Below are 18,949 nucleotides of genomic sequence, written 5' to 3'. Positions count from 1 at the left end.
CATAAGACTAAAAGTTTATTTTCCCATTTTTTCTAATATTTAATCCTCTAAACCGAGGAAATCATTCCTTATCAATGCCACTAGGGCTTCATTTTATTGTGCTCGGTGCCTCTACTTTCTTACAAGTTTGTGTAGATGTCACCCAAAATCTCGACAAATTTTTATAGAATTTATATAGAAAGTGGTGGACATTGCCTAATCTATCACAGGCAAAACCCTGCCCACCATTGAATACGTTTAAATGATGAACTTCCGTGAAAAAACAGCATTCATCATCAAAGACCATCACCATGCAGGTAATGCCCTCTTCTCACTACCACCATCAGGCAGGAGGTATGTGGCCTTGGAGCCCCCATCACCAGGTTCAGTAACAGTTATTACCCTACAACCATCAGGCTCCTGAACTGATGTGAATAATTTCAATCACCAACACACTGAACTGATTCTATGACCTTCAGACTCACTGTCAAGACTCTTTACAACTCACGTGCTGAGTATTAATTTTATTTGCACAGTTTGTCTTTTTTCACATAGGTTGTCAGTCTTTTCTCTGCTTATGTATAGGTTTTTGTAGATTCTGTTGTATTTCTTTTCCCCTGTAAATACTTGCAAGAAAATGGATCTCGAGGTAACATATACATCCTCGATAATAAATTTGCTTTGAACTTTTATGTCATATGGAAAAAATATATGAAACCTCACATACTAAGATTGGTGGTATCTATAAATTTCTTTTCATATACTTTAAAGAATTCTAACAATTTCTTTATTATATCATCCAATTTTTACGTTAAGTGCAATGATTTGCACTTATCTAAAATTGTAATTAGTGAGATCGTGTTCACCACGTACTTGTAGCTTAAAAACCCGCTCAGTAATTGAATACAATTGCAAAAATATTTTAAGATTGTTTCCCCACCGCAGAATCAGTACGGGAAAGAAGGTAGACTTGAGGTGGCTGTCCAACCTGCTCGCTGTCTCCATAGTGATGGAGCCTCAGTTAATTGGGTCGGAACTGAAAGGTCCTCCGGGACAGGAGGCGCTGTACGAACAACCGGGGCTGCCAGCAGGAAGCCGGAAGCGAAGGCGGGAAGTTCCGGCTCTGGGAGGTGGGGACAGTGCAGTGGGAATGGTGGCTTATCAGTTCCTTGTGCAGGGAAGGTTGGACTGAAAATAACATCCGTTTCCTCGTTGTGTGTAATTTTCCTCAGTGAATATGGAGCATATTAGAACTCCGAAGGTCGGTGTTATCAATCTAAACTTTTTTTGGTGTGGATTTGTTTTCTCATTTAATGGTTATTTCGGGCCTTAGCAGAGCCGCTGAATCTCAAGGCATCGGTAATTAGGTCGGTACTAGAACTACCTGCCATAAATGTGTGCCTAGATGGGCGAAGCATTTAAGTAAAACATCCTTCAGTATAAATACCTTACATGTGCTTACAACTTTGTGATTCGAGGTTATCAGGTTCGCTATGTCAAATGCTAAACTACATCCAGACCGCTGGATGTTCCTTCACTGTGGGTAATTCTTGATAAAGAATTTTTGGGCATACATTTATTAATCGGTCTGTGACAAACTCCACAAAAACGAGGCGTCGCTCAAGTTATCTTTCCCGGATTGGAAAGTGGAGCGTTTAGAAACCAGAAATCAGGTGGTTTGTGTGGCTAGCCGGATTTTCGCAATGAGAATTGCGTTGCTTCTTAGAAGGGAGGAGCTACTTTTTTATTCTGCTCCAATTCTCCTATTAAAATATCTTAAGCTTTTATTATTTGTTAAATCGAAGTTAGATTTGACAGGTCAATTCTATTTATATTGAGAACGTGTCGCAAGAAAATTGACGCAGGCATTTTAACTCCACTTTTGATTAATTGCTAAAAGGCGAGTTATTTTTGTGCTTAATTCAGTGGTCTCAGTAACTTATTAGTTAGATTTGATATGTTAATTTCTTCCAAATAGCTGTTTAGTTCTGTTATGAAATGAGCAGAGTGCATAAAGGCAAATTGAACATTGCCTTCCATACCTGTCACAGACCTTTTAATTCCACATTTTTTTTTGTATAAATCTCTTTAGAGCCTTATTAGAGTCAATAGTCATGAGCCTGCCTTTTTATAAAAAGAAAGTACTTGCTGGGAAAGAAACCAATATTCCTGTTTGTAAACGATATTAAATTAAATTAAAACGAAATTAAATTCCTGGCACTGGAAGTGCACAAACTGCTTTTAGATTTCTAAAAGGCAGCAGTATCAGTCTAATGTGGCTATAGATCGTGTTCATAATGATGTAGGAAAATCACGTTTATTCACTGATTTGCAGCAGTAACCAAGAACCAAGCCTTTTTATGAGGTCACTGCACAATGAGGATATCTATGGCTGTAGAACTAGGCGTATTTGAGAACTTGTTGAAGGGCATCATTCTCTCCTCCAGCCGTTATCAGAATCAGGTGTAATAACACCAGCATATATTGTGAAGTTTGTTAACTTAGCGACAGCAGTACAACACAATACATGATAAATATAGAGAAAAATAAATCAATTATAGTCAGTATATATGTATATTAAATAATCAAAATGAAAAGTGGAGCTGTCTAATTTTACAACTTTTCGTTGCTGCTTTCAATCCTGTGCAGTAGCCCCGCCCCACACCAGACGGTGATGCAGCCTGTCAGAATGCTCTCCACGGTACATCTGTAGAAGTTTCCAAGTGTTTTAGGTGACAAACTAAATCTCCTCAAACTCTTGATGAAATATAGCTGCTGACTTGCCTTTTTTTATAGCTGCATCGATATGTTGGGACCAGGTTAGATCCTCAGAGATCTTGACACCCAGGAACTTGAAATTGTTTGCTCTTTCTCCACTTCTGATCCACTTATGAGGATTGGTTTGTCTTCCCTCGTCCTACCTTCTCTGAAGTCCACAATCAGCTTTTTGGTCTTACTGACATTGAGGGCAGGGTTGTTGCTGTGTCAGCACTCAAGTAGCTGGTATATCACGCCTGTACACCCTTTCGTCTCCATCTGAGATTCTACCAACAAAGGTTGTATCATCAGCAAATTTATAGATGGTATTTGGGCTTGGGCTCAGACGGTCTGATTGTCCAAACATTTGATGAAGAGGGTGCAAAGGGCTAATTTTTTAACATAGTTGTCAATTAATACATAGATGCTCAGTCAGTGATTATTTCTATGTTATATAGGATTATGCTGTAATTAGATTCCTTTTGCCAAGTTACCCCTACCCTAGCACCATTTTTTTTTAATATTAGCAGGTTAGAGGCAGAAAATGCTTGAGCAAGGAACTGGCATTACAGGCTGTAGGCAGAGTTGTCTATAGTTAGTTCACAGCATAGGAATTATTGGGATGTCAGTGGATCTAATAATAAAAAGGATTTCACAACAAATGCACCAATTGTGATTTGAATAAAATATATTTTTTTGCATAATATGGGAGTGAACTAGATATTTTTAAATAATCTCAGTGATGAATAGCAAAAGGTCACTCCTCACACCTGGAATACGTGGCTTCCCTTATTTCATGGCAGCAATCCTGATTTCCACCCTGGCTGCTACAACTCTGGGGGAGAAGTGGGACCGGCTGGATTGCTTGTGCATAGTCTTGGTGTAGTCTCGTTCAACTGCGGCTATTCTTGACGCTCCATCATTTCTTGCTGCTACAACCTAGCAAAAGTTTTTATTCTTGTTTTTCCCCTTGCATATAAATTTACATACTATAATGTTGCCACTTCTAGAAAAAGCTGTTGAGAACATTCAGTTGCCCTATTATACCAGTGGTGCCACTCCTGTTAATTGAGTAATTGTGTTTTTGTCTGCATTGTAAGTTAGAAGTATTCACATCTGTGAAGTCCATTACATTATCCTGCAGCAGAGCATTGTAACAGTGACTTTACCTAATGATAGCTTAATTGGCTATAAAATACTGTGTCCAGAAAGATGCAACAAATTCAATGCCTTTTATTCTTCACCTTTTATTTGTCAGATTTTTTTTCCTTGCATCTTTTTTTTAGGTGGAACAGGTGAAGTTATTGGATCGCTTTGGAAGTAATAAGTCAGTTATTGGAACCTTGTATCTGACTGCAAGCCATTTAATTTATAGAGAGTCAACTACAGTCAATCCAAAGGAAATTTGGGTATGGTTCTTAAAATGTGCATATGCTTGATGTTTTTAACTTTTGTCAGAAAATTTCTAATTTTTTAAAACTTTAAGGAAAATTGCAACAGTGGAGTAAAGTAGAAGAGTAAGAGTAAAGTGACATGATAAGTCTACATTTTTTCACTTTTTGTTAGTGTAAGCTGATGAAATACGTTTTGCGTAAACACAGTATTGTAAAAAAAATATTTTTAGACAATTTTCTTTGAACAATGTGTCTGTCATTGCTTAATTTTTCACTCCCTCCTTTAGAGCGCCATGCAATAGACTGTTTCACTGAATCAGAGTTATGGCACAGAAACAAGGCCTTTGGTCCACATTGTTCATGTTGGCTCTCAAGTACCCATCAATATTAATCTCTTTTTCTTGGTTTGTAACCTTTCATGCCCTGTCCCGATGCTCCTTAAATGTTCTGGGCAGCAATGCTTTCAGATTGCAACCATCCTCGGAATGACACAATTCTTCCTTGAGTCACTTCTAAACATCTTCTCCCCACCCTCTTCTTAGTTTTTGATAATTGGGATGTTTCCCACTATATCTATGTTCCCTATGATTTTTGTAACCCAACAAGTCCTCTATTGGTCTGTTCCACTCTTAAGAAAAACAAATCCAATATATGCAGTCTGTCTTCATAAATGAAATACCCCATCTCAGGCAACATCCTTGTAAATCTTCTCTGCACCTTCTCCAGTGCAACCATATCCTTACTATAGTGTGATAACCAGAAGAGCATGCAGTACTCCATTGCCCTAACCAATGTTTTATAAAGCTGACTCTTAACCTCCATTATATGCAATACAATGTCTTCACCATGTGATCTATGCTGCCACTTTCACAAGCTTCTTCGGCCTGTAGGATGAAGTCTCTCAATACGCTCTCGGGGCCTACAATTCATTGTGTATGTCTTTCCCTTATTAGTCCTCCCCATTTTGCATTATCTTGAATTTGTCAGGATATGTACTATTTGCCATTGCTTGCATATTTGATCAACCGATCAATATCTTTCTGTAACCTAAAGCTTGCCTCATTACTTTCACGACATCTGTGTGCTTAATAATCATTTATAACTAAATCAATAATATGTATGACTTTGTAAGGATCCTTGAACTGATACCTGTGAGCCGTTACTGGTCATAGGCTTCAATCACGAAACAATACTCCTCCATTATCCTCTGCTTTCTATCGCAAAGCTAATTTTGGATCCAATTTGCAATCTTGCCTCGACTTTTCGTAAATAGTGTAATGGTAATTGACACAAGTCTGCAGCTTTGTTTTTGGGAGGAACAAGAGCAAACTTTATTAAAGCTTCCAAAAATATTATATTATATCTCATGGCTCCTTGGCCATCATCCAGGACTGCAGAGTGAATGGGTGGCATTTATAGAATGAGGTTGCATTGGTCACTTGCAGATCCAGGCTGGGGGAATAGACTATCCTGGTACTTAATCCATTCCTGGAACAAGTGCCATTAACTGCCTTGACCTTCTACCAAAACACCAAAACCCCTGCAGGCAGTCTGCCGTGTTCACCATTTTCCAACCCACTGGCAGTTGCTGACTTTGATACAATTCTGGAGGCCAACCCCTTTGCTCATTGTCCCCTTTCACGGTCACTACTGCTATTATTTCAACTAGCACTGCTCCCACCATTCCCACGTCTTTCCCAGTCTTGTGCTCTTCTCCCACTCCTTCATGAATAGCTCTCAGGAACAGAGTATGCAAGGGAATCGTGAACAAGAGACATAATACAGATAAGGAGCAGTTACTTAAAAGAGTGGTGCGTAGAAATTTCTTCTTGCTGGGGATGGTAACTCTGGAACTCTTAACCTTGGGAGGTGGAGGAAACTGGATTGTTCAAAGTTTCTAAAGTGGAACCAGGTAAATACTTGATAAATTTAGGAATAGAGGGGCACAGAAGAAGGATTAAGGCCAGCATAGGTCAATCATGAACATACTAAGCATTGGGAAGGGCTTGAAGGGCCAGATGGCATACCACTGCTTCTCTTCTCTTGTGTTCTTATTTCTACTTTTCATTTCTATTCTTCAGATAATGCATCATCACATTGCTGTAGTGGAGAAACTCCCTCTGACAACAGTTGGGTGCCCACTGGCAATTCGGTGTAAGAACTTTCGTGTCATTTATTTCGTCATTCCGAGAGAAAGGGACTGTCATGATATTTACAACTCTCTACTTAAGCTCTCACGACCGGGTATGTATGTTTCCCAAAAGCAAATTGCTTCAGATGCTAAAGCTTTGAATTAAAGGAGAAAGCAAATGAAATAGCCATCGTCGTGTAGCATCAGTGGGTGGAAAGATGGATTAATGTGTCTTTTGTCTTAATGCTTTGGGCTGATATCTTTTCATTAGAACTATAAGGTCATTGACCTGAAACGTAACTCTTTTTGCTCTCTTCATAAGTACTGCCTGACCTGCAAAGTATTTCCAACATTTTTGTGATATTTTTCAGGAATGAATGTTTGAAAATTAAAACTCGGAAAGCATTTAAAGTTATTAAAGTTAAATAAGTCTTGTTATTTATTAGACATATCCATTTGGGGGATCTGTTGTGTTAAGTTTTAAATTTGGCATTGCGCAATATAAGGTTCGTATGCTAATTCTAATAAACCTTATAGGTTGGAATAGTAATTTTGTAATTTGAATTTAGTGACTGCTTTGAATAAGCAATTTCAAACCAAATAAGGATAAGGTTAATACAAGGGATCCAGCTAAAAAAGATCATGCCTGAATAGTTACTCAGTGAACTGCAGTCATTCATGTTTCTAAATTCAAAAATGCACTGTTCACTGAGAAAATCTTCCTATCTCATGAGTTTTAATGAATATCTATGAAGTCACTCATCTCAAAGGGCACGTAGGAACTTACCCTTCTGTGCCTGAACTTGCACCGTCGCCAGTTATACCTGAAACAGCATTGTAAAGTTAGTCATTGTTATATCTTGGTTTTCTCTGTCTATTTTGGTTCCATTTGATGAAAACATACAGCAGTAAAAGAGGTACTTAAGCCCAGCAGATTCATGTCAAACTTCAAGAATTCATTTGTACCAATCCCAGTACGTGATTCACAGTCTTCTGTGACTTGGTGTTTCAAGTGTTCATCCAGATATTTTTTTTTAAATGTTGTGAGAGTACTTGCCTTCACCACCTTCTCAGGCAGTGAGTTCCAGATTGCAACCACAACCACCCTCTGGGTGAAAGAAACCTTCTTCAGATCCTCTTTAACCTTCCATCTCCTCTCATTAAACCTATGCCCATTGATATCAGATATTTCTGTTAAGGGAGAAACTTTATTTCTATCCAGCCCATCGATAGCTCCCAAAATTTTGTATTGCTGTATTGGGTTGGGTTAGACTTCCTCTATTCCAAGAAAACCTAACTCAGCCTCTCCTCAAAATTAAACAACTATGTCCTAACCAATATCTGGTATGTTTCCTCTACAGACCTTTATCTGACAAGACTCTTATTATCCAAACAAAAACAAGATCAGCCTCCAGTCTTTCCCAGCAACTAAATTTGTTCAGCTCTGTTCAGCTGGAAGTCATGTTGAGAATGTTATAGAATACTGGATGGGTGCAACTCCAACAACTCTTGAAGCTCAACAACATGCAGGTCAAAGCAGGCTCTGATAGACACCCAGTCTGTCACCTTAAACATTAAGTCTCACGCCCAGATCAGCAAGGCTGCTGAGTAGACCAACTGAAAGAAGCACTGCTGCATCCTGTCAAGGCTTCTTCTCAAACCCTCAATCACTCCTACTGAAACAGAGGAAGGCAGCAGACCTCCAAGTATACCGTATATTCCAGAGTATAAGCCGACCCAGAGTATAAGCCGACCACCCATTTTCAAGGTTAAAAAAGTGACTTTTTCATGTTACCTTTGTATAAGCCGACCCTTTTTTTTAGACATTTTTGATTTAACCAGAAAAGATCAAGATCTCACATGCCGGTTCTCAGCTTTGCCAGATCCAGAACCTGGAAATTTTGTGAACCAGTACCTGCTAAGAAAGCAGGCCTACACATTATAGGGCGTTATAAGCGAATTAGGGAGGGAAATTTTGGATTAGGTCTCCAATGGTAAAGAATCCTCTGGAATGTAATCCCTGTGAAACCATTTAGCGCCCGTTGTAATCTTGTTAAAACATAACACGGGGTGGCGGGATCAGTACGTGTACGCAATATTGAGTTTACGACCACCATGTACAAAAGATTAAAACAAATGCGATATGATGCTGGCTTCAAGCTGAAGGTTGTTGATTGTGCTAAAGGAATGAATAATTCTGCAGCTGCTAAGAAGTTTAGTGTAAATGAGAAACAGGTGAGAGAGTGGAGAAAGGCAGAGGACACGCTGAAGGAAATGCCAAAGATGAAATGTGCAAACTGGGAAAACGTGCCAGTGGCCAGAACTGGAAGAAAAGGCTGAATCACCAGCGATCGTCTGGATACATTGTTACCAGAGAAATGATTCGAGTTCAAGCATTGAAATGGGACCAAAAACACCGTGAGGTCAACGAAAATTTCAAAGCTATGCAAAGTTGGTGCGCCTGATTTATGAATAGACGTTGATCTTGCATTGAGACAAAAAAACAAAGATTGCTCAGAAAATTCCCACGAGGTGTTGTTTACATCCAAAAACGCGGCTGGATGGACGAAGCGGGTTGCTTGAAGTGGGTTAAAGAAGTGTGGCGTCGATGTCCCGAAGGTTTCGGGAATGAAAAGTCGCCACTTGTCTGTGTCGTGTTCAAAGCGCACTTGTCAGGTGAGACAAAAGCATCATTGAAAGCTGAAAATATGGACATTGCAGTCATCCCTGGTGGTTTGATGTATGTGCTCCAGCCACTGATGTGAGTTTAAACAAACCATTCAAAGAATTCATGCGTCGACAGTGGAACGAATTTTGACTCAAAACAGCCAATAAATACGACCTGCAACACACATCAAAGTTGCTGGTGAACGCAGCAGGCCAGGCAGCATCTCTTATTTCACCATTTTATTTAAAAAACCCGCCAATGAATACGACCTATCTTCCATGTATTCGTTTTTCCAAAATTGGCACCCTCTGTATAAGCCGACCCCCTAATTTTAGGACCAAAATTTAGGGCCAAATTCTCGGCTTATACACCGGAATTTATGGTAAATTCTTCTCCGTTGCTTGGAAGAATATCTATAGCTATTTCTTTGAGTTTAAATGTGGGAATTATTACCAAATGGAAGCTCAGCAGTTAGCTCAACATTATTTTGTGAAGGATAATTAAGGTTAGGCTTGTTAGAAAATCTCATTGTTTCAAAAAATCTTCAAGAATGTTCTTGAAGCATTTAAATATATTCTTCAATTTCAGTAAGGTATGAAGACCTATATGCATTCTCGTTCAATCCTAAGAAGACTGAATACGAAAGAGAAGTAGGCTGGAAGGTCATTAACTTAAATGATGAATATCGTCGTATGGGGATTCCAAATGATATCTGGCAGTTAACAGATGTAAACCGGAGTTACAAGGTAAAGGGGAACTGAAAGTTTAAAATAATTATTAAATAAGAATATTTAGTCATGTGTTAATAAGAACTTTGAATAGGAACAGGAATTTTAGCCATTGTCTTTCACCATCATCATTTCTCTTGATTCCCTATATCCAGAAATCTATCTCTATTTTGAATAAACTTAATGCCTGAACCTCCACAGTCTTCTGGATAGAGGATTCCAAAGATTCACTACTCAGTCTGTAGAAATTGATACAGTGATCCCTGGTTCTAGACAACTTGGGCAGGGGAATTGTCTTCTGTGTTTGCTGCCTGTGAAACCCTAGAACAATTTTATAAGGTTCAATGAGATGTTTCATTTTACTAAACTCTAGAGTAGGGGTTCTCAACTTGGGGTCCATGGACCTGTTGATTAATGGTAGGGGTCCGTGGCATGAAAAAGATTGGGAACCCCTGCTCTAGAGAATATGGGCTTAGTCTGTTAAATTTCTTCTGGTATGGCAAACCAAACATTCTTAGAATCAGTTCATGAATCTTTGCTATCTTCCCTCAATGCATACGCATATTTTTAGGGTAAGGAGATCAAAAGTATGCCCAATATTCTGATGTGTGGGCACGTGGCCAAGTGGTTAAGGCATTGGACTAGCTACCTGAAGGTCGTGAGTTCGAGCCCCAGCCGAGGGAACGTGTTGTGTCCTTGAGCAAGGCACTTAATCACACATTGCTCTGCCACAACACTGGTGCCAAGCTGTATGGGTCCTAATGCCCTTCCCTTGGACAACATCGGTGTCGTGCAGAGGGGAGACTTGCAGCATGGGCAACTTCCGTACAACTTTGCCCAGGCCTGTGCCCTGGAGAGTGAAGACTTTCCAGGCGCAGATCCATGGTCTCGCAAGACTAACGGATGCCTTATTCTGATGGAGATTTAGTGTCTAATGTAAATACAACAAAACATCTTTACTTCTATGCTGACAATCCTTCCATAATAATGTTTGCCTTCCTGATTGCTTGCATAGCAATGTGTGACGAAAATGAATTATTTAAAAATTGCTCTGAAGTAGCATTCTTTCTAGTTTATTACAATTTGCTCATCAAATTAATGTTTATGTTATACCATAAAGCCATTGTTGGTAAAACTATAAAGTAACTTGAATGTTATTTTTAAAAAAAAATTTGTTTCATAATTGCCTTTGTTTTCCCATCAATAGATTTGTGACACATACCCAACAGACCTGTATGTTCCCAAAAGTGTCACCAAGCCTGTTATAGTTGGAAGTTCCAAGTTCAGGAGCAAAGGAAGATTCCCTACATTGTCCTATTTTTACCAGCAAAAGCAGGTATGATTTGTAATACATTGAGGTGTGTATTCACATTCAGGTTAGACTTATTGGAGGATCCCATTGTTTATATTTTCTCCCTTGGTAATGAACCTGTTTTAAATTAGATTGACAAAGCTATATAACAAAATAAAGCAAGAAAGGATAGTGAACATTGAATGAAATGATTACTAGTGTTGCAGGAGTTATTTTTCTCTAAAAAATAATAAACTAGCAAGAACAAAGTAATAACTTTAGCTATAGTTGACAAATAAGAATTTAAAAACATGTATATTTGAACAGGAGGCTTTCAAATAATAATTGAGTGTACTTACTAAAGAGAGCAAAGAGGGTATGAGAGGACCACTTGAGAATGATTAAAACCAGAACAAGAGCAGGCCATCTATCCACAGCAATTATCTGCCATTCATTTAGATCCTTGTTGGTCTTGCACCATTTCTCCCTATTTTCTTTGATTCTTTTTATATTCTGACATCTTTTGATCTTTTTGGGACAAATTCAACAGCAGCAGAGCCTCCACATTCTTCTAGGGTAGTGAATTTATCACTGTTTGCATAAAGGAATTTCTCTGCACTTGCCTTATCCCCTATTCTGTGACTAATCACTGATGCTAGACCTTTCAGCCAGGGGAAGGTTCTAGCCTTTTTGAATTTTGTAATTTACACTGAGATTTCTCATTCTAAACTCAAGGGCGTACAAGCTGAAGCTATTCAAACTCTTGTCCTGCAACAGACCTGGTATCCTTGAAACCAGCTGATGAATCTTTGTTTCAATCTATGGGATGTTTGTTCTTTTTTAGGTAAAACGGTATATAGTACTTCCTAGTATTGTCATATCAAGGCCTTACAAAATTGCAGCAAAACTTGCTTACTTGTATATTCAGATCCCTTTGTAATAAGGAATAACTTACTATTTACTTTGCTTATCATTTATCGTCTCTATGTTTTGGCTTCTAATGACTTGTTTTAAGCACTATGAGGTCTCAATGAACTACAAACCCTATTTGGTCACGCACCTTTTTAACACAATCCTCTGCTGTGTTAGTTTATGAAGCAAACAGATGATCTCACGTCTTTCAATTATGTTGCAGTCTGCCATGTTTTTGTCTATTCAACAGCTTGTCTGTATCTCCTGAAGCTTCCATCTTCCCTACTCCATATTTACAAACCAAATAGCTTAGTATCATCAACAAACGGATGATATTTTGTATTTTCAGCTAAATCAAAGATTCAATGTACATGTATTATCGAAGTATGTATACAGTGTACAACCCTGAGATTGTCCCCCAGGCAGCCACAAAACAAAGAAGCACCATGGAACCCATTTAAAATAAACAAATCAGCCAACAAGCACAGAAACAAAAGAATAAATTGTGCAAACAGCAAAAAGGGTGTAGATACACACAATATTAAACATCAAACCAAACAGTCGCCAAAACATTCCAAGAACCACAGCCATCAAGTTCATTCAATTTAATGCTATGTCATTGACTGCATGTCTCAGCCACAGAGTTAGTTCTTCACTGAAGCTCCTTGATTAAATTTTGCAAACTGCAAAATGGGGTAACCAGAAACACATTGAACATTAGCTGCAGCGTCTTCCAAAAATGAATTCACAACCGCAGAGCGTGTTCAGTGCTGGAGGACATTAAACATCAAACCATGAAGTCCCCAGGAAAAAAAAAGTCCTTCAGCCACAAGCCAGGTTGCCAAGTCAATCAAACTTGCACCTTCCTCTGGCAGCAGCAAAAGGAAGACTGGTCAAACGCAGACATATGTCACTGAACCCCCCTCATCCTCAGATCTCCTCGTCGATTTCAATCTTTCTCAATGTTCTAGTCGGCGAGGAGTAATGGATTCAATCATGGAAACGATGGCTGCACAGTCCAAACTCAACCTTGCCAAATTCTCCGGGATAAAGCAAAAGTGCCAGATCACTCAGTTGGTCCAAAAATAAATCAACAAAATTACCATTATAGGTTGCAATTGATCGCTGTTCAGGGGATGAAGCATATTTAGAAGTAGTAGCAGAGAAATAGTTTCATGAGCTGTTTGCAGAAGGTCGTCAGCACTATCGGCGATCTAGTAAATCCATTGTGTGAGGCTGTTAGAATATTTGGGAGGGGAGAATTGCATTTTAATTTAAGATTTTTTGCTACATTAAGAGTGCCATATAAATGCATATTGTTGTTGCCATGTTAAAAAGGCAGTCTTCAGAATTCTATGATGCTTTTTCCAAGGGGAGAAGGGTCATTCTGTAGTATCCTGATAGCATTTATTGTTTAAACAGCACAAAAAAAAATCAGTAAACTCATCTGACATCTGTACAAATTGGTTCTCATGTCGCTCTTGAAGTTGTGTATTTAAAAAGTAATTCATTCTATGTACTGTATAGCATACAAGCTCCTCAGCTTAGTCTCTCAGCAAATTTGAAACAGGAAAGCAGGTTGAGAATTAAAACAGAGCCACATGGCCATGGCTTTGCCTGAAGAATGTCCCAGATTTAGGTCGTTTGTTCCCTAGTGGGAAGGCAGACATGCTGCTTTTTACATTGGATTAAATAAACTTATCTGACAGCTTCTAGGTTACCATTCTTTCCCTTTTGCACCAGTGAAGCATAATAGACAGCTTGTTTCTGTTTCTATAGTAGTTTTCACAGAAATGATAAACTTGTCCACTAGTTGTCCATTCAAGGTCACAACATAAAGGGCTTTCTTAAACTTCTTTACGCAATAGAGTTTGATACCGTTAGAAGCAAGGTTTGATTCAAGGTCCAGGTTTACAAGAAGGTTCTTTGAGAACTGTTTGTAACCTGAACTATTCATAAGTCAGAAAACAAATGAGTGTGCGGAAAGGAATCACAGAAGTAGCTGTGGGGTGAGAAGTCCTGCGGAAATGCCTTGCAACAACTGGCGAAACCATCCCGATCCACCCCCCCCCACCCTCTTCTCCTAAATGCTTGTTCATATGTATGGGTTTCCATAAGTCGGGTGTTCGGAACTGGGGGAGGACTTTTACGAGTAAAATAGTCATCTTGTATCTGCTAAACTTGTCACATACTGTATGTAAATGAGATGGGACACTTAGCAGAGTAGTGTCTGAATTTGTCTTCTACATTGTTAGATGTTAAACAAGTTGATAATACATTTTTTTTCTCTTCCAGGCTGCTATATGCAGATGCAGCCAGCCATTATCTGGCTTCAGTGCTAGGTGTCTGGAAGATGAAAACATGCTGCAAGCTATAAGTAAAGCCAACCCCAACAGTCACTTCATGTATGTAATGGATACAAGGCCAAAGGTGTGTGTCAATTTTACAATTTCATTTCTCATTTGTTGCACGACCTTGTTTATCATAGATCTACAGCAGGTTTTATGAACTATCACATTTTATTTTACAGCTGAATGCAATGGCAAATCGAGCTGCAGGTAAAGGATATGAAAATGAAGATAATTATTCCAATATCAGGTTCCAGTTTTTTGGGATTGAGAATATTCATGTAATGAGAACGAGCTTGCAGAAAGTCAGTGAAGGTAAGTTTTAGTAACTTTCTCATATCAACATGACAAAATGGAATCCTGTAGGTGTACGTACTTTTTTCCCCTATCTTCTACATTTGAAGATAATGAATTATGCAGTTTTATTCCAAAAGCATTGAAGTTTTTCAGTATTCTTTCTGGCAAGACAAAATGGCAAATTCAAATGTTCTTGAAAAACTCATTCAAGGTTGAATTCAAACTGCAGGCTATTTGAATTCAACCTATTTAGTTTTCCAACAAAGGCCACCAGCCATCATTCTGGAGCTTACCATAATCATTTGTTCAATATTTTGAAATTCATAACCAATCATAGGCAATCTGAAAAAAAATTCTGTTTTTCTTGCTGAGCTCAGCCTGGGACATGGTTGTGAATGACAAAGTTGCTCACCTTAAAATAACACCACTGGGTATTTCAGGTAATGTTAAATTCTCCTCGAAATTTCTCCTTTTCGAGGGAATCATATTCATAAGTTTGCTGTTGCATTGTTATTTGGATGACCTGCTCTTCCTCAAGCCACTGGTTAATTGGTCATTTGAGGGAGATGCAGGAAAGTATGTGATATTCCCCTGAAGGAATATTTTCTTTCAGTTTTCCTCCAGTCGGTTACAACTTCAGCTTTGTTCATTTTAGTGTAACTTTGACTTGGTACTAAATAGAATGAGGTATTGCATCTACATCTTCTCATTTGATGCTACTGCATATTTGTCATCTTTGCATCCAAGTTACTTAGCACTTCATCAGTGTTGGAAGGCATTATGGACAATGGGATTTATTTACATTTGACAAAGCAAGGACTGATGAGGAGTAGTCAGCGTGAGAAACGTGCATGAGAAATCGTTATCTCATGGATGTTAGCAAGGGATTTGACGAGGTTGTAGGCTGGTCCAAAAGGTTAGAACATCTGGGATCCAGACCAATTTAGTAAATTGGATACATTTTCTTGGTGGTAAAAGGCAAAGGGTGGTGGTGGAGGGTTGATTTTCACATTGTAGACCTGTGACTGGCCACAGGCATCAGTCCTGTGTTGTCATGTATATTAGTGATTAGGATGAGATTTTAGGCAGAGTGATTTGTAAGCTTGATATAATGCAGAGTTTATGTTGAGGAAGATTCTCTTGTGTTGCATTGTGAAGGATAAAGCAAAGCTTATAGTTGAAAAGCAAAAAATGTGTTGCTATTATCAAATGCGCAAGCTTAAAAGAAAATTCTGAATTGTACTGAATATAAACTTTTTTTTAGTGTGTGGAACCAAAGCTTTAACTTCAAGTGACTTCCTGAGTGGTTTGGAGAGCTCCGGATGGCTTCGTCACATAAAAGCTATATTGGATGCTGGTGTACAGCTTGCTAAAGTATGTGTTATTTCATTATACATTTTTAACTTCAATTTTTCTTGCAGAAAGGAAATAATTTAATCTTTTAATTTAGCATGAAAGGGAAAACTAATACCTGATAAAATGTAAATGGATGCACAAAAGTTTCCAAAGCTAAAATAGTTCTCTGCTATTTTAAATCTTTTCCTCTTTGTCTTCTTCTTCTTAAGCCTATCACCCCTACTGAGGCAGAGGCTGCCAACTGTTGCTTGCCAGAGTCCTCTGTCATGGACTGATAGAAATTTGATCCGCTCTGTGGCTTCTGCTTTCACTACACAACTTTATACGTCTTCTAGGCAAAGATTTTTCCTCTTCCAGGAATGAGGTCTTGGAGCTTCTGTTGGTGTTTATGTAGCTCTAGGTTTTTTTATGGGATGGGGTTGCGAGTCCCAGTCCCAACCCTCCTCCTTTTGCAGCTGGGCTTGGGGCTGTTCACGGTGGACTTAAAACTTTTCTTTCCTTATTGATTTTGCCCATCTCACTGCTGACAAAATAAGCTTCGCATGAAAGTTGGTGGACCATGCTTCTGTAGCAACATCACAAGGAAGCCTACCCTAATTGTTCCCACACTTCTATATACAAAATAATATTAGGAGCAAGAACTTGTATCATCCTTCTCTCATCCCCACTCTTGAAAAGGTCAAGAGACCCAGCATAGGATGTTGAATGATTCTGGCATCTTGGCTGAGCTATTGCTTTCCATAATTAGTGACCTAAGGAAGCATAAGGTTGTTTAGACTAGAGTGTCACCCTAAACTTGGTTTATGTGACAAACCATCAGTTCTGCAATTCATTTGGTTTTTTCTCTGAAGCATGCACTTTAGTATGGATTAAAATTTGATCTCTGGAAAAGAATATCTCTGCAGAACAAAGACGGATGATATGGTAGTTGCTCTCTCAGTTTACATATCGATATTCATATAAGGATTATAAACGCTAGTTAGGAATTCAAACATATACAATTTACAGTGATTATTATCCATAACTGATAATTCAGTATAAAAATAGCAATTTTTTTGTTCAGACTTCAGAACTATGTGGATGATAGGAGCCCATGCAGTTCTCCTTGTGCACAAGTAAAATAAAAAGAATGCATGAGATTGTAAGAGTGTGTGTGTTCTGACTCTGGTTATTTAGTTATTTTATTATCAGCAACGATACCATGAATTTTGTTTTTGATTCTTGTTCCTCAAACTACCTTTTTGTCAGACAGTCAAGGATAGTGAGCACTAAGATAGTGAATTTCACCATCATTATCTGCCTTCACAGCAAGGTGACTCACGTAGAGCAAGTTTTCAGTGTGAAATTGGATGTTTTGGGTTCATAACACTCTTTATCAATACTTGAGAACTAGCATAGGCTTCAGTGGTGTTGATGAAAACGATGGTAAACTTGATGTTAGAAGAGTTAAGTTTTAAAGATAAAATCTTAAAATCAGATTATTATTATTTTATTAGCTTTTGTGGGTTTGGTGGCATGTGCTTAGAGATTTTATGTATCATTTTTGAGTAAAAAGTCCCTGCGACTGAATATTCATGCTCTTGGTTTAATTGTGATATTAAATTACTACTCTCTTCTATAAAATAGCCCGAAAATTTTGATACCAATAATGCTAAAATGATTAAATATATAAACCTTTGCATTTTATATCATAAAGAAATGTTTGCCTGAATGGTTTCATGATCTGACTATCTCTAATTTGTGCAGGCTGTTGGATATGATGGTGCCAGTGTCTTAGTCCATTGCTCTGATGGTTGGGATCGTACAGCACAGGTCTGTTCTTTGGGTTCTTTGCTGTTGGATCCATATTACAGAACAATGAAAGGATTTATGGTAAGAAAGGCTAATCTTCATCATCTTAGCTCTCCAGATTGAATTCAATTTGATGAATAAGAATTCAGAGTTTATTTTTCCATTTGACAGTGATTAATAAATTGAAGTGGCTTTAATTAGTCACTCAAATGTACACCTTGTAGGCAACCAAATTGTTTAGATTCCTGTTAAATATACTTGCTGTGCCTGCTGCTGCTTGAATGATGGGGCTAAATTGCATTACAGTTTATACCATTTGTTCTTGTATAGTCCACAAATTAGTTTATTTCTAACTTGGTTCAAATTCATGATCTTATCACTGAAAAGGATATTTAAATGCAAGTGTTTCACTTTTTTGATTGCTATCATCCAACACTTTGGCAAGTGCAGTTCATGCATAACACCAGGCTGAATTATGATTCATCCAAAATAATTGAAGATATGGGGACAACCTGGCAATTGCAATTAATTTGTCATAGTCTATAATTTCACAACAGATTAGGAAGGAGTAAATCTAACCCCGTCTCTGCAAACTAAATTAGTCTTGTCCTTTTGCCTTGCCCACCTAAGATAGCAGTTAGTATTTTAACTCATAATGATGGAGGAACTCAGCAAGTCAGGCAGCAACAATGGAAGAGAATAAACAAGTTGACCCATCAGGCCATCAGGACTTGAAACATCAACTATTATTCCCCCCCATAGATGCTGCCTGACTTGCTGAATTCCTCCAGTGATTTGTGTGTGTGGCTTAAGATTTCCAGCATCTGCAAAATCTCGGGTGTTTTATTCAATTCCGTTGTTGTTATTCTTTTTGTGCTTCCTCAACATACTTGTGCCTGAAATGATCTGTCTGTATGACATGCCAACAAAGCTTTTAACTATAGCTCTGATCATATGACAATAATAAACCAATTGTCAATTATTTTTCCTTGTCACAGAGGCCACCTTTGATCCCATTGATTATCAGATTTGGGGAAATTTCAGTGATATTGTTGCTCACTGAAGGAGAAAGGATTGCAGCTCCACCCACAAATATGCTTTTCTATATTTGGTTGCCATTTGTTGATGCAATTCTTTGCTGACCCAGATTGATCTCACCACTATTTACCAAAGTACCAGGAGGCCCATACCAGAGATTGTTGAAGGAGCCGGATAAATTTTTTAAGACAATGTACCTTTGTGTATTATGAAAAGCCTTATCATCTGAGATACCCTCCCTTTGTTGACTTTTTGTTAC

At 38.3% G+C, this 18,949-nt stretch overlaps 1 protein-coding gene across 1 annotated transcript in view; it reads left to right on the top strand.

The window, feature by feature from the left end:
• Nucleotides 1–1,102: 1,102 nt before the first annotated feature.
• The window catches only part of mtmr6 (myotubularin related protein 6), a 34,675-nt gene continuing 16,828 nt past the window's right edge, over nt 1,103–18,949 (top strand). The window contains exons 1-9 of the mRNA XM_063054221.1: nt 1,103–1,240; nt 4,023–4,145; nt 6,212–6,374; nt 9,518–9,675; nt 10,865–10,993; nt 14,156–14,290; nt 14,391–14,523; nt 15,770–15,879; nt 17,608–17,733. Coding sequence (XP_062910291.1) covers nt 1,217–1,240; nt 4,023–4,145; nt 6,212–6,374; nt 9,518–9,675; nt 10,865–10,993; nt 14,156–14,290; nt 14,391–14,523; nt 15,770–15,879; nt 17,608–17,733 — 1,101 coding nt within the window. The 5' untranslated portion in view covers nt 1,103–1,216. The remainder of the gene's footprint in view (nt 1,241–4,022; nt 4,146–6,211; nt 6,375–9,517; nt 9,676–10,864; nt 10,994–14,155; nt 14,291–14,390; nt 14,524–15,769; nt 15,880–17,607; nt 17,734–18,949) is intronic.

The sequence above is a fragment of the Mobula hypostoma genome, chromosome 7, assembly GCF_963921235.1.
Source record: "Mobula hypostoma chromosome 7, sMobHyp1.1, whole genome shotgun sequence".
NCBI lineage: Eukaryota > Metazoa > Chordata > Chondrichthyes > Myliobatiformes > Myliobatidae > Mobula > Mobula hypostoma.
Note: the sequence above shows the minus strand (reverse complement) of the source record. Positions and strands in the feature narration are given on the sequence as shown.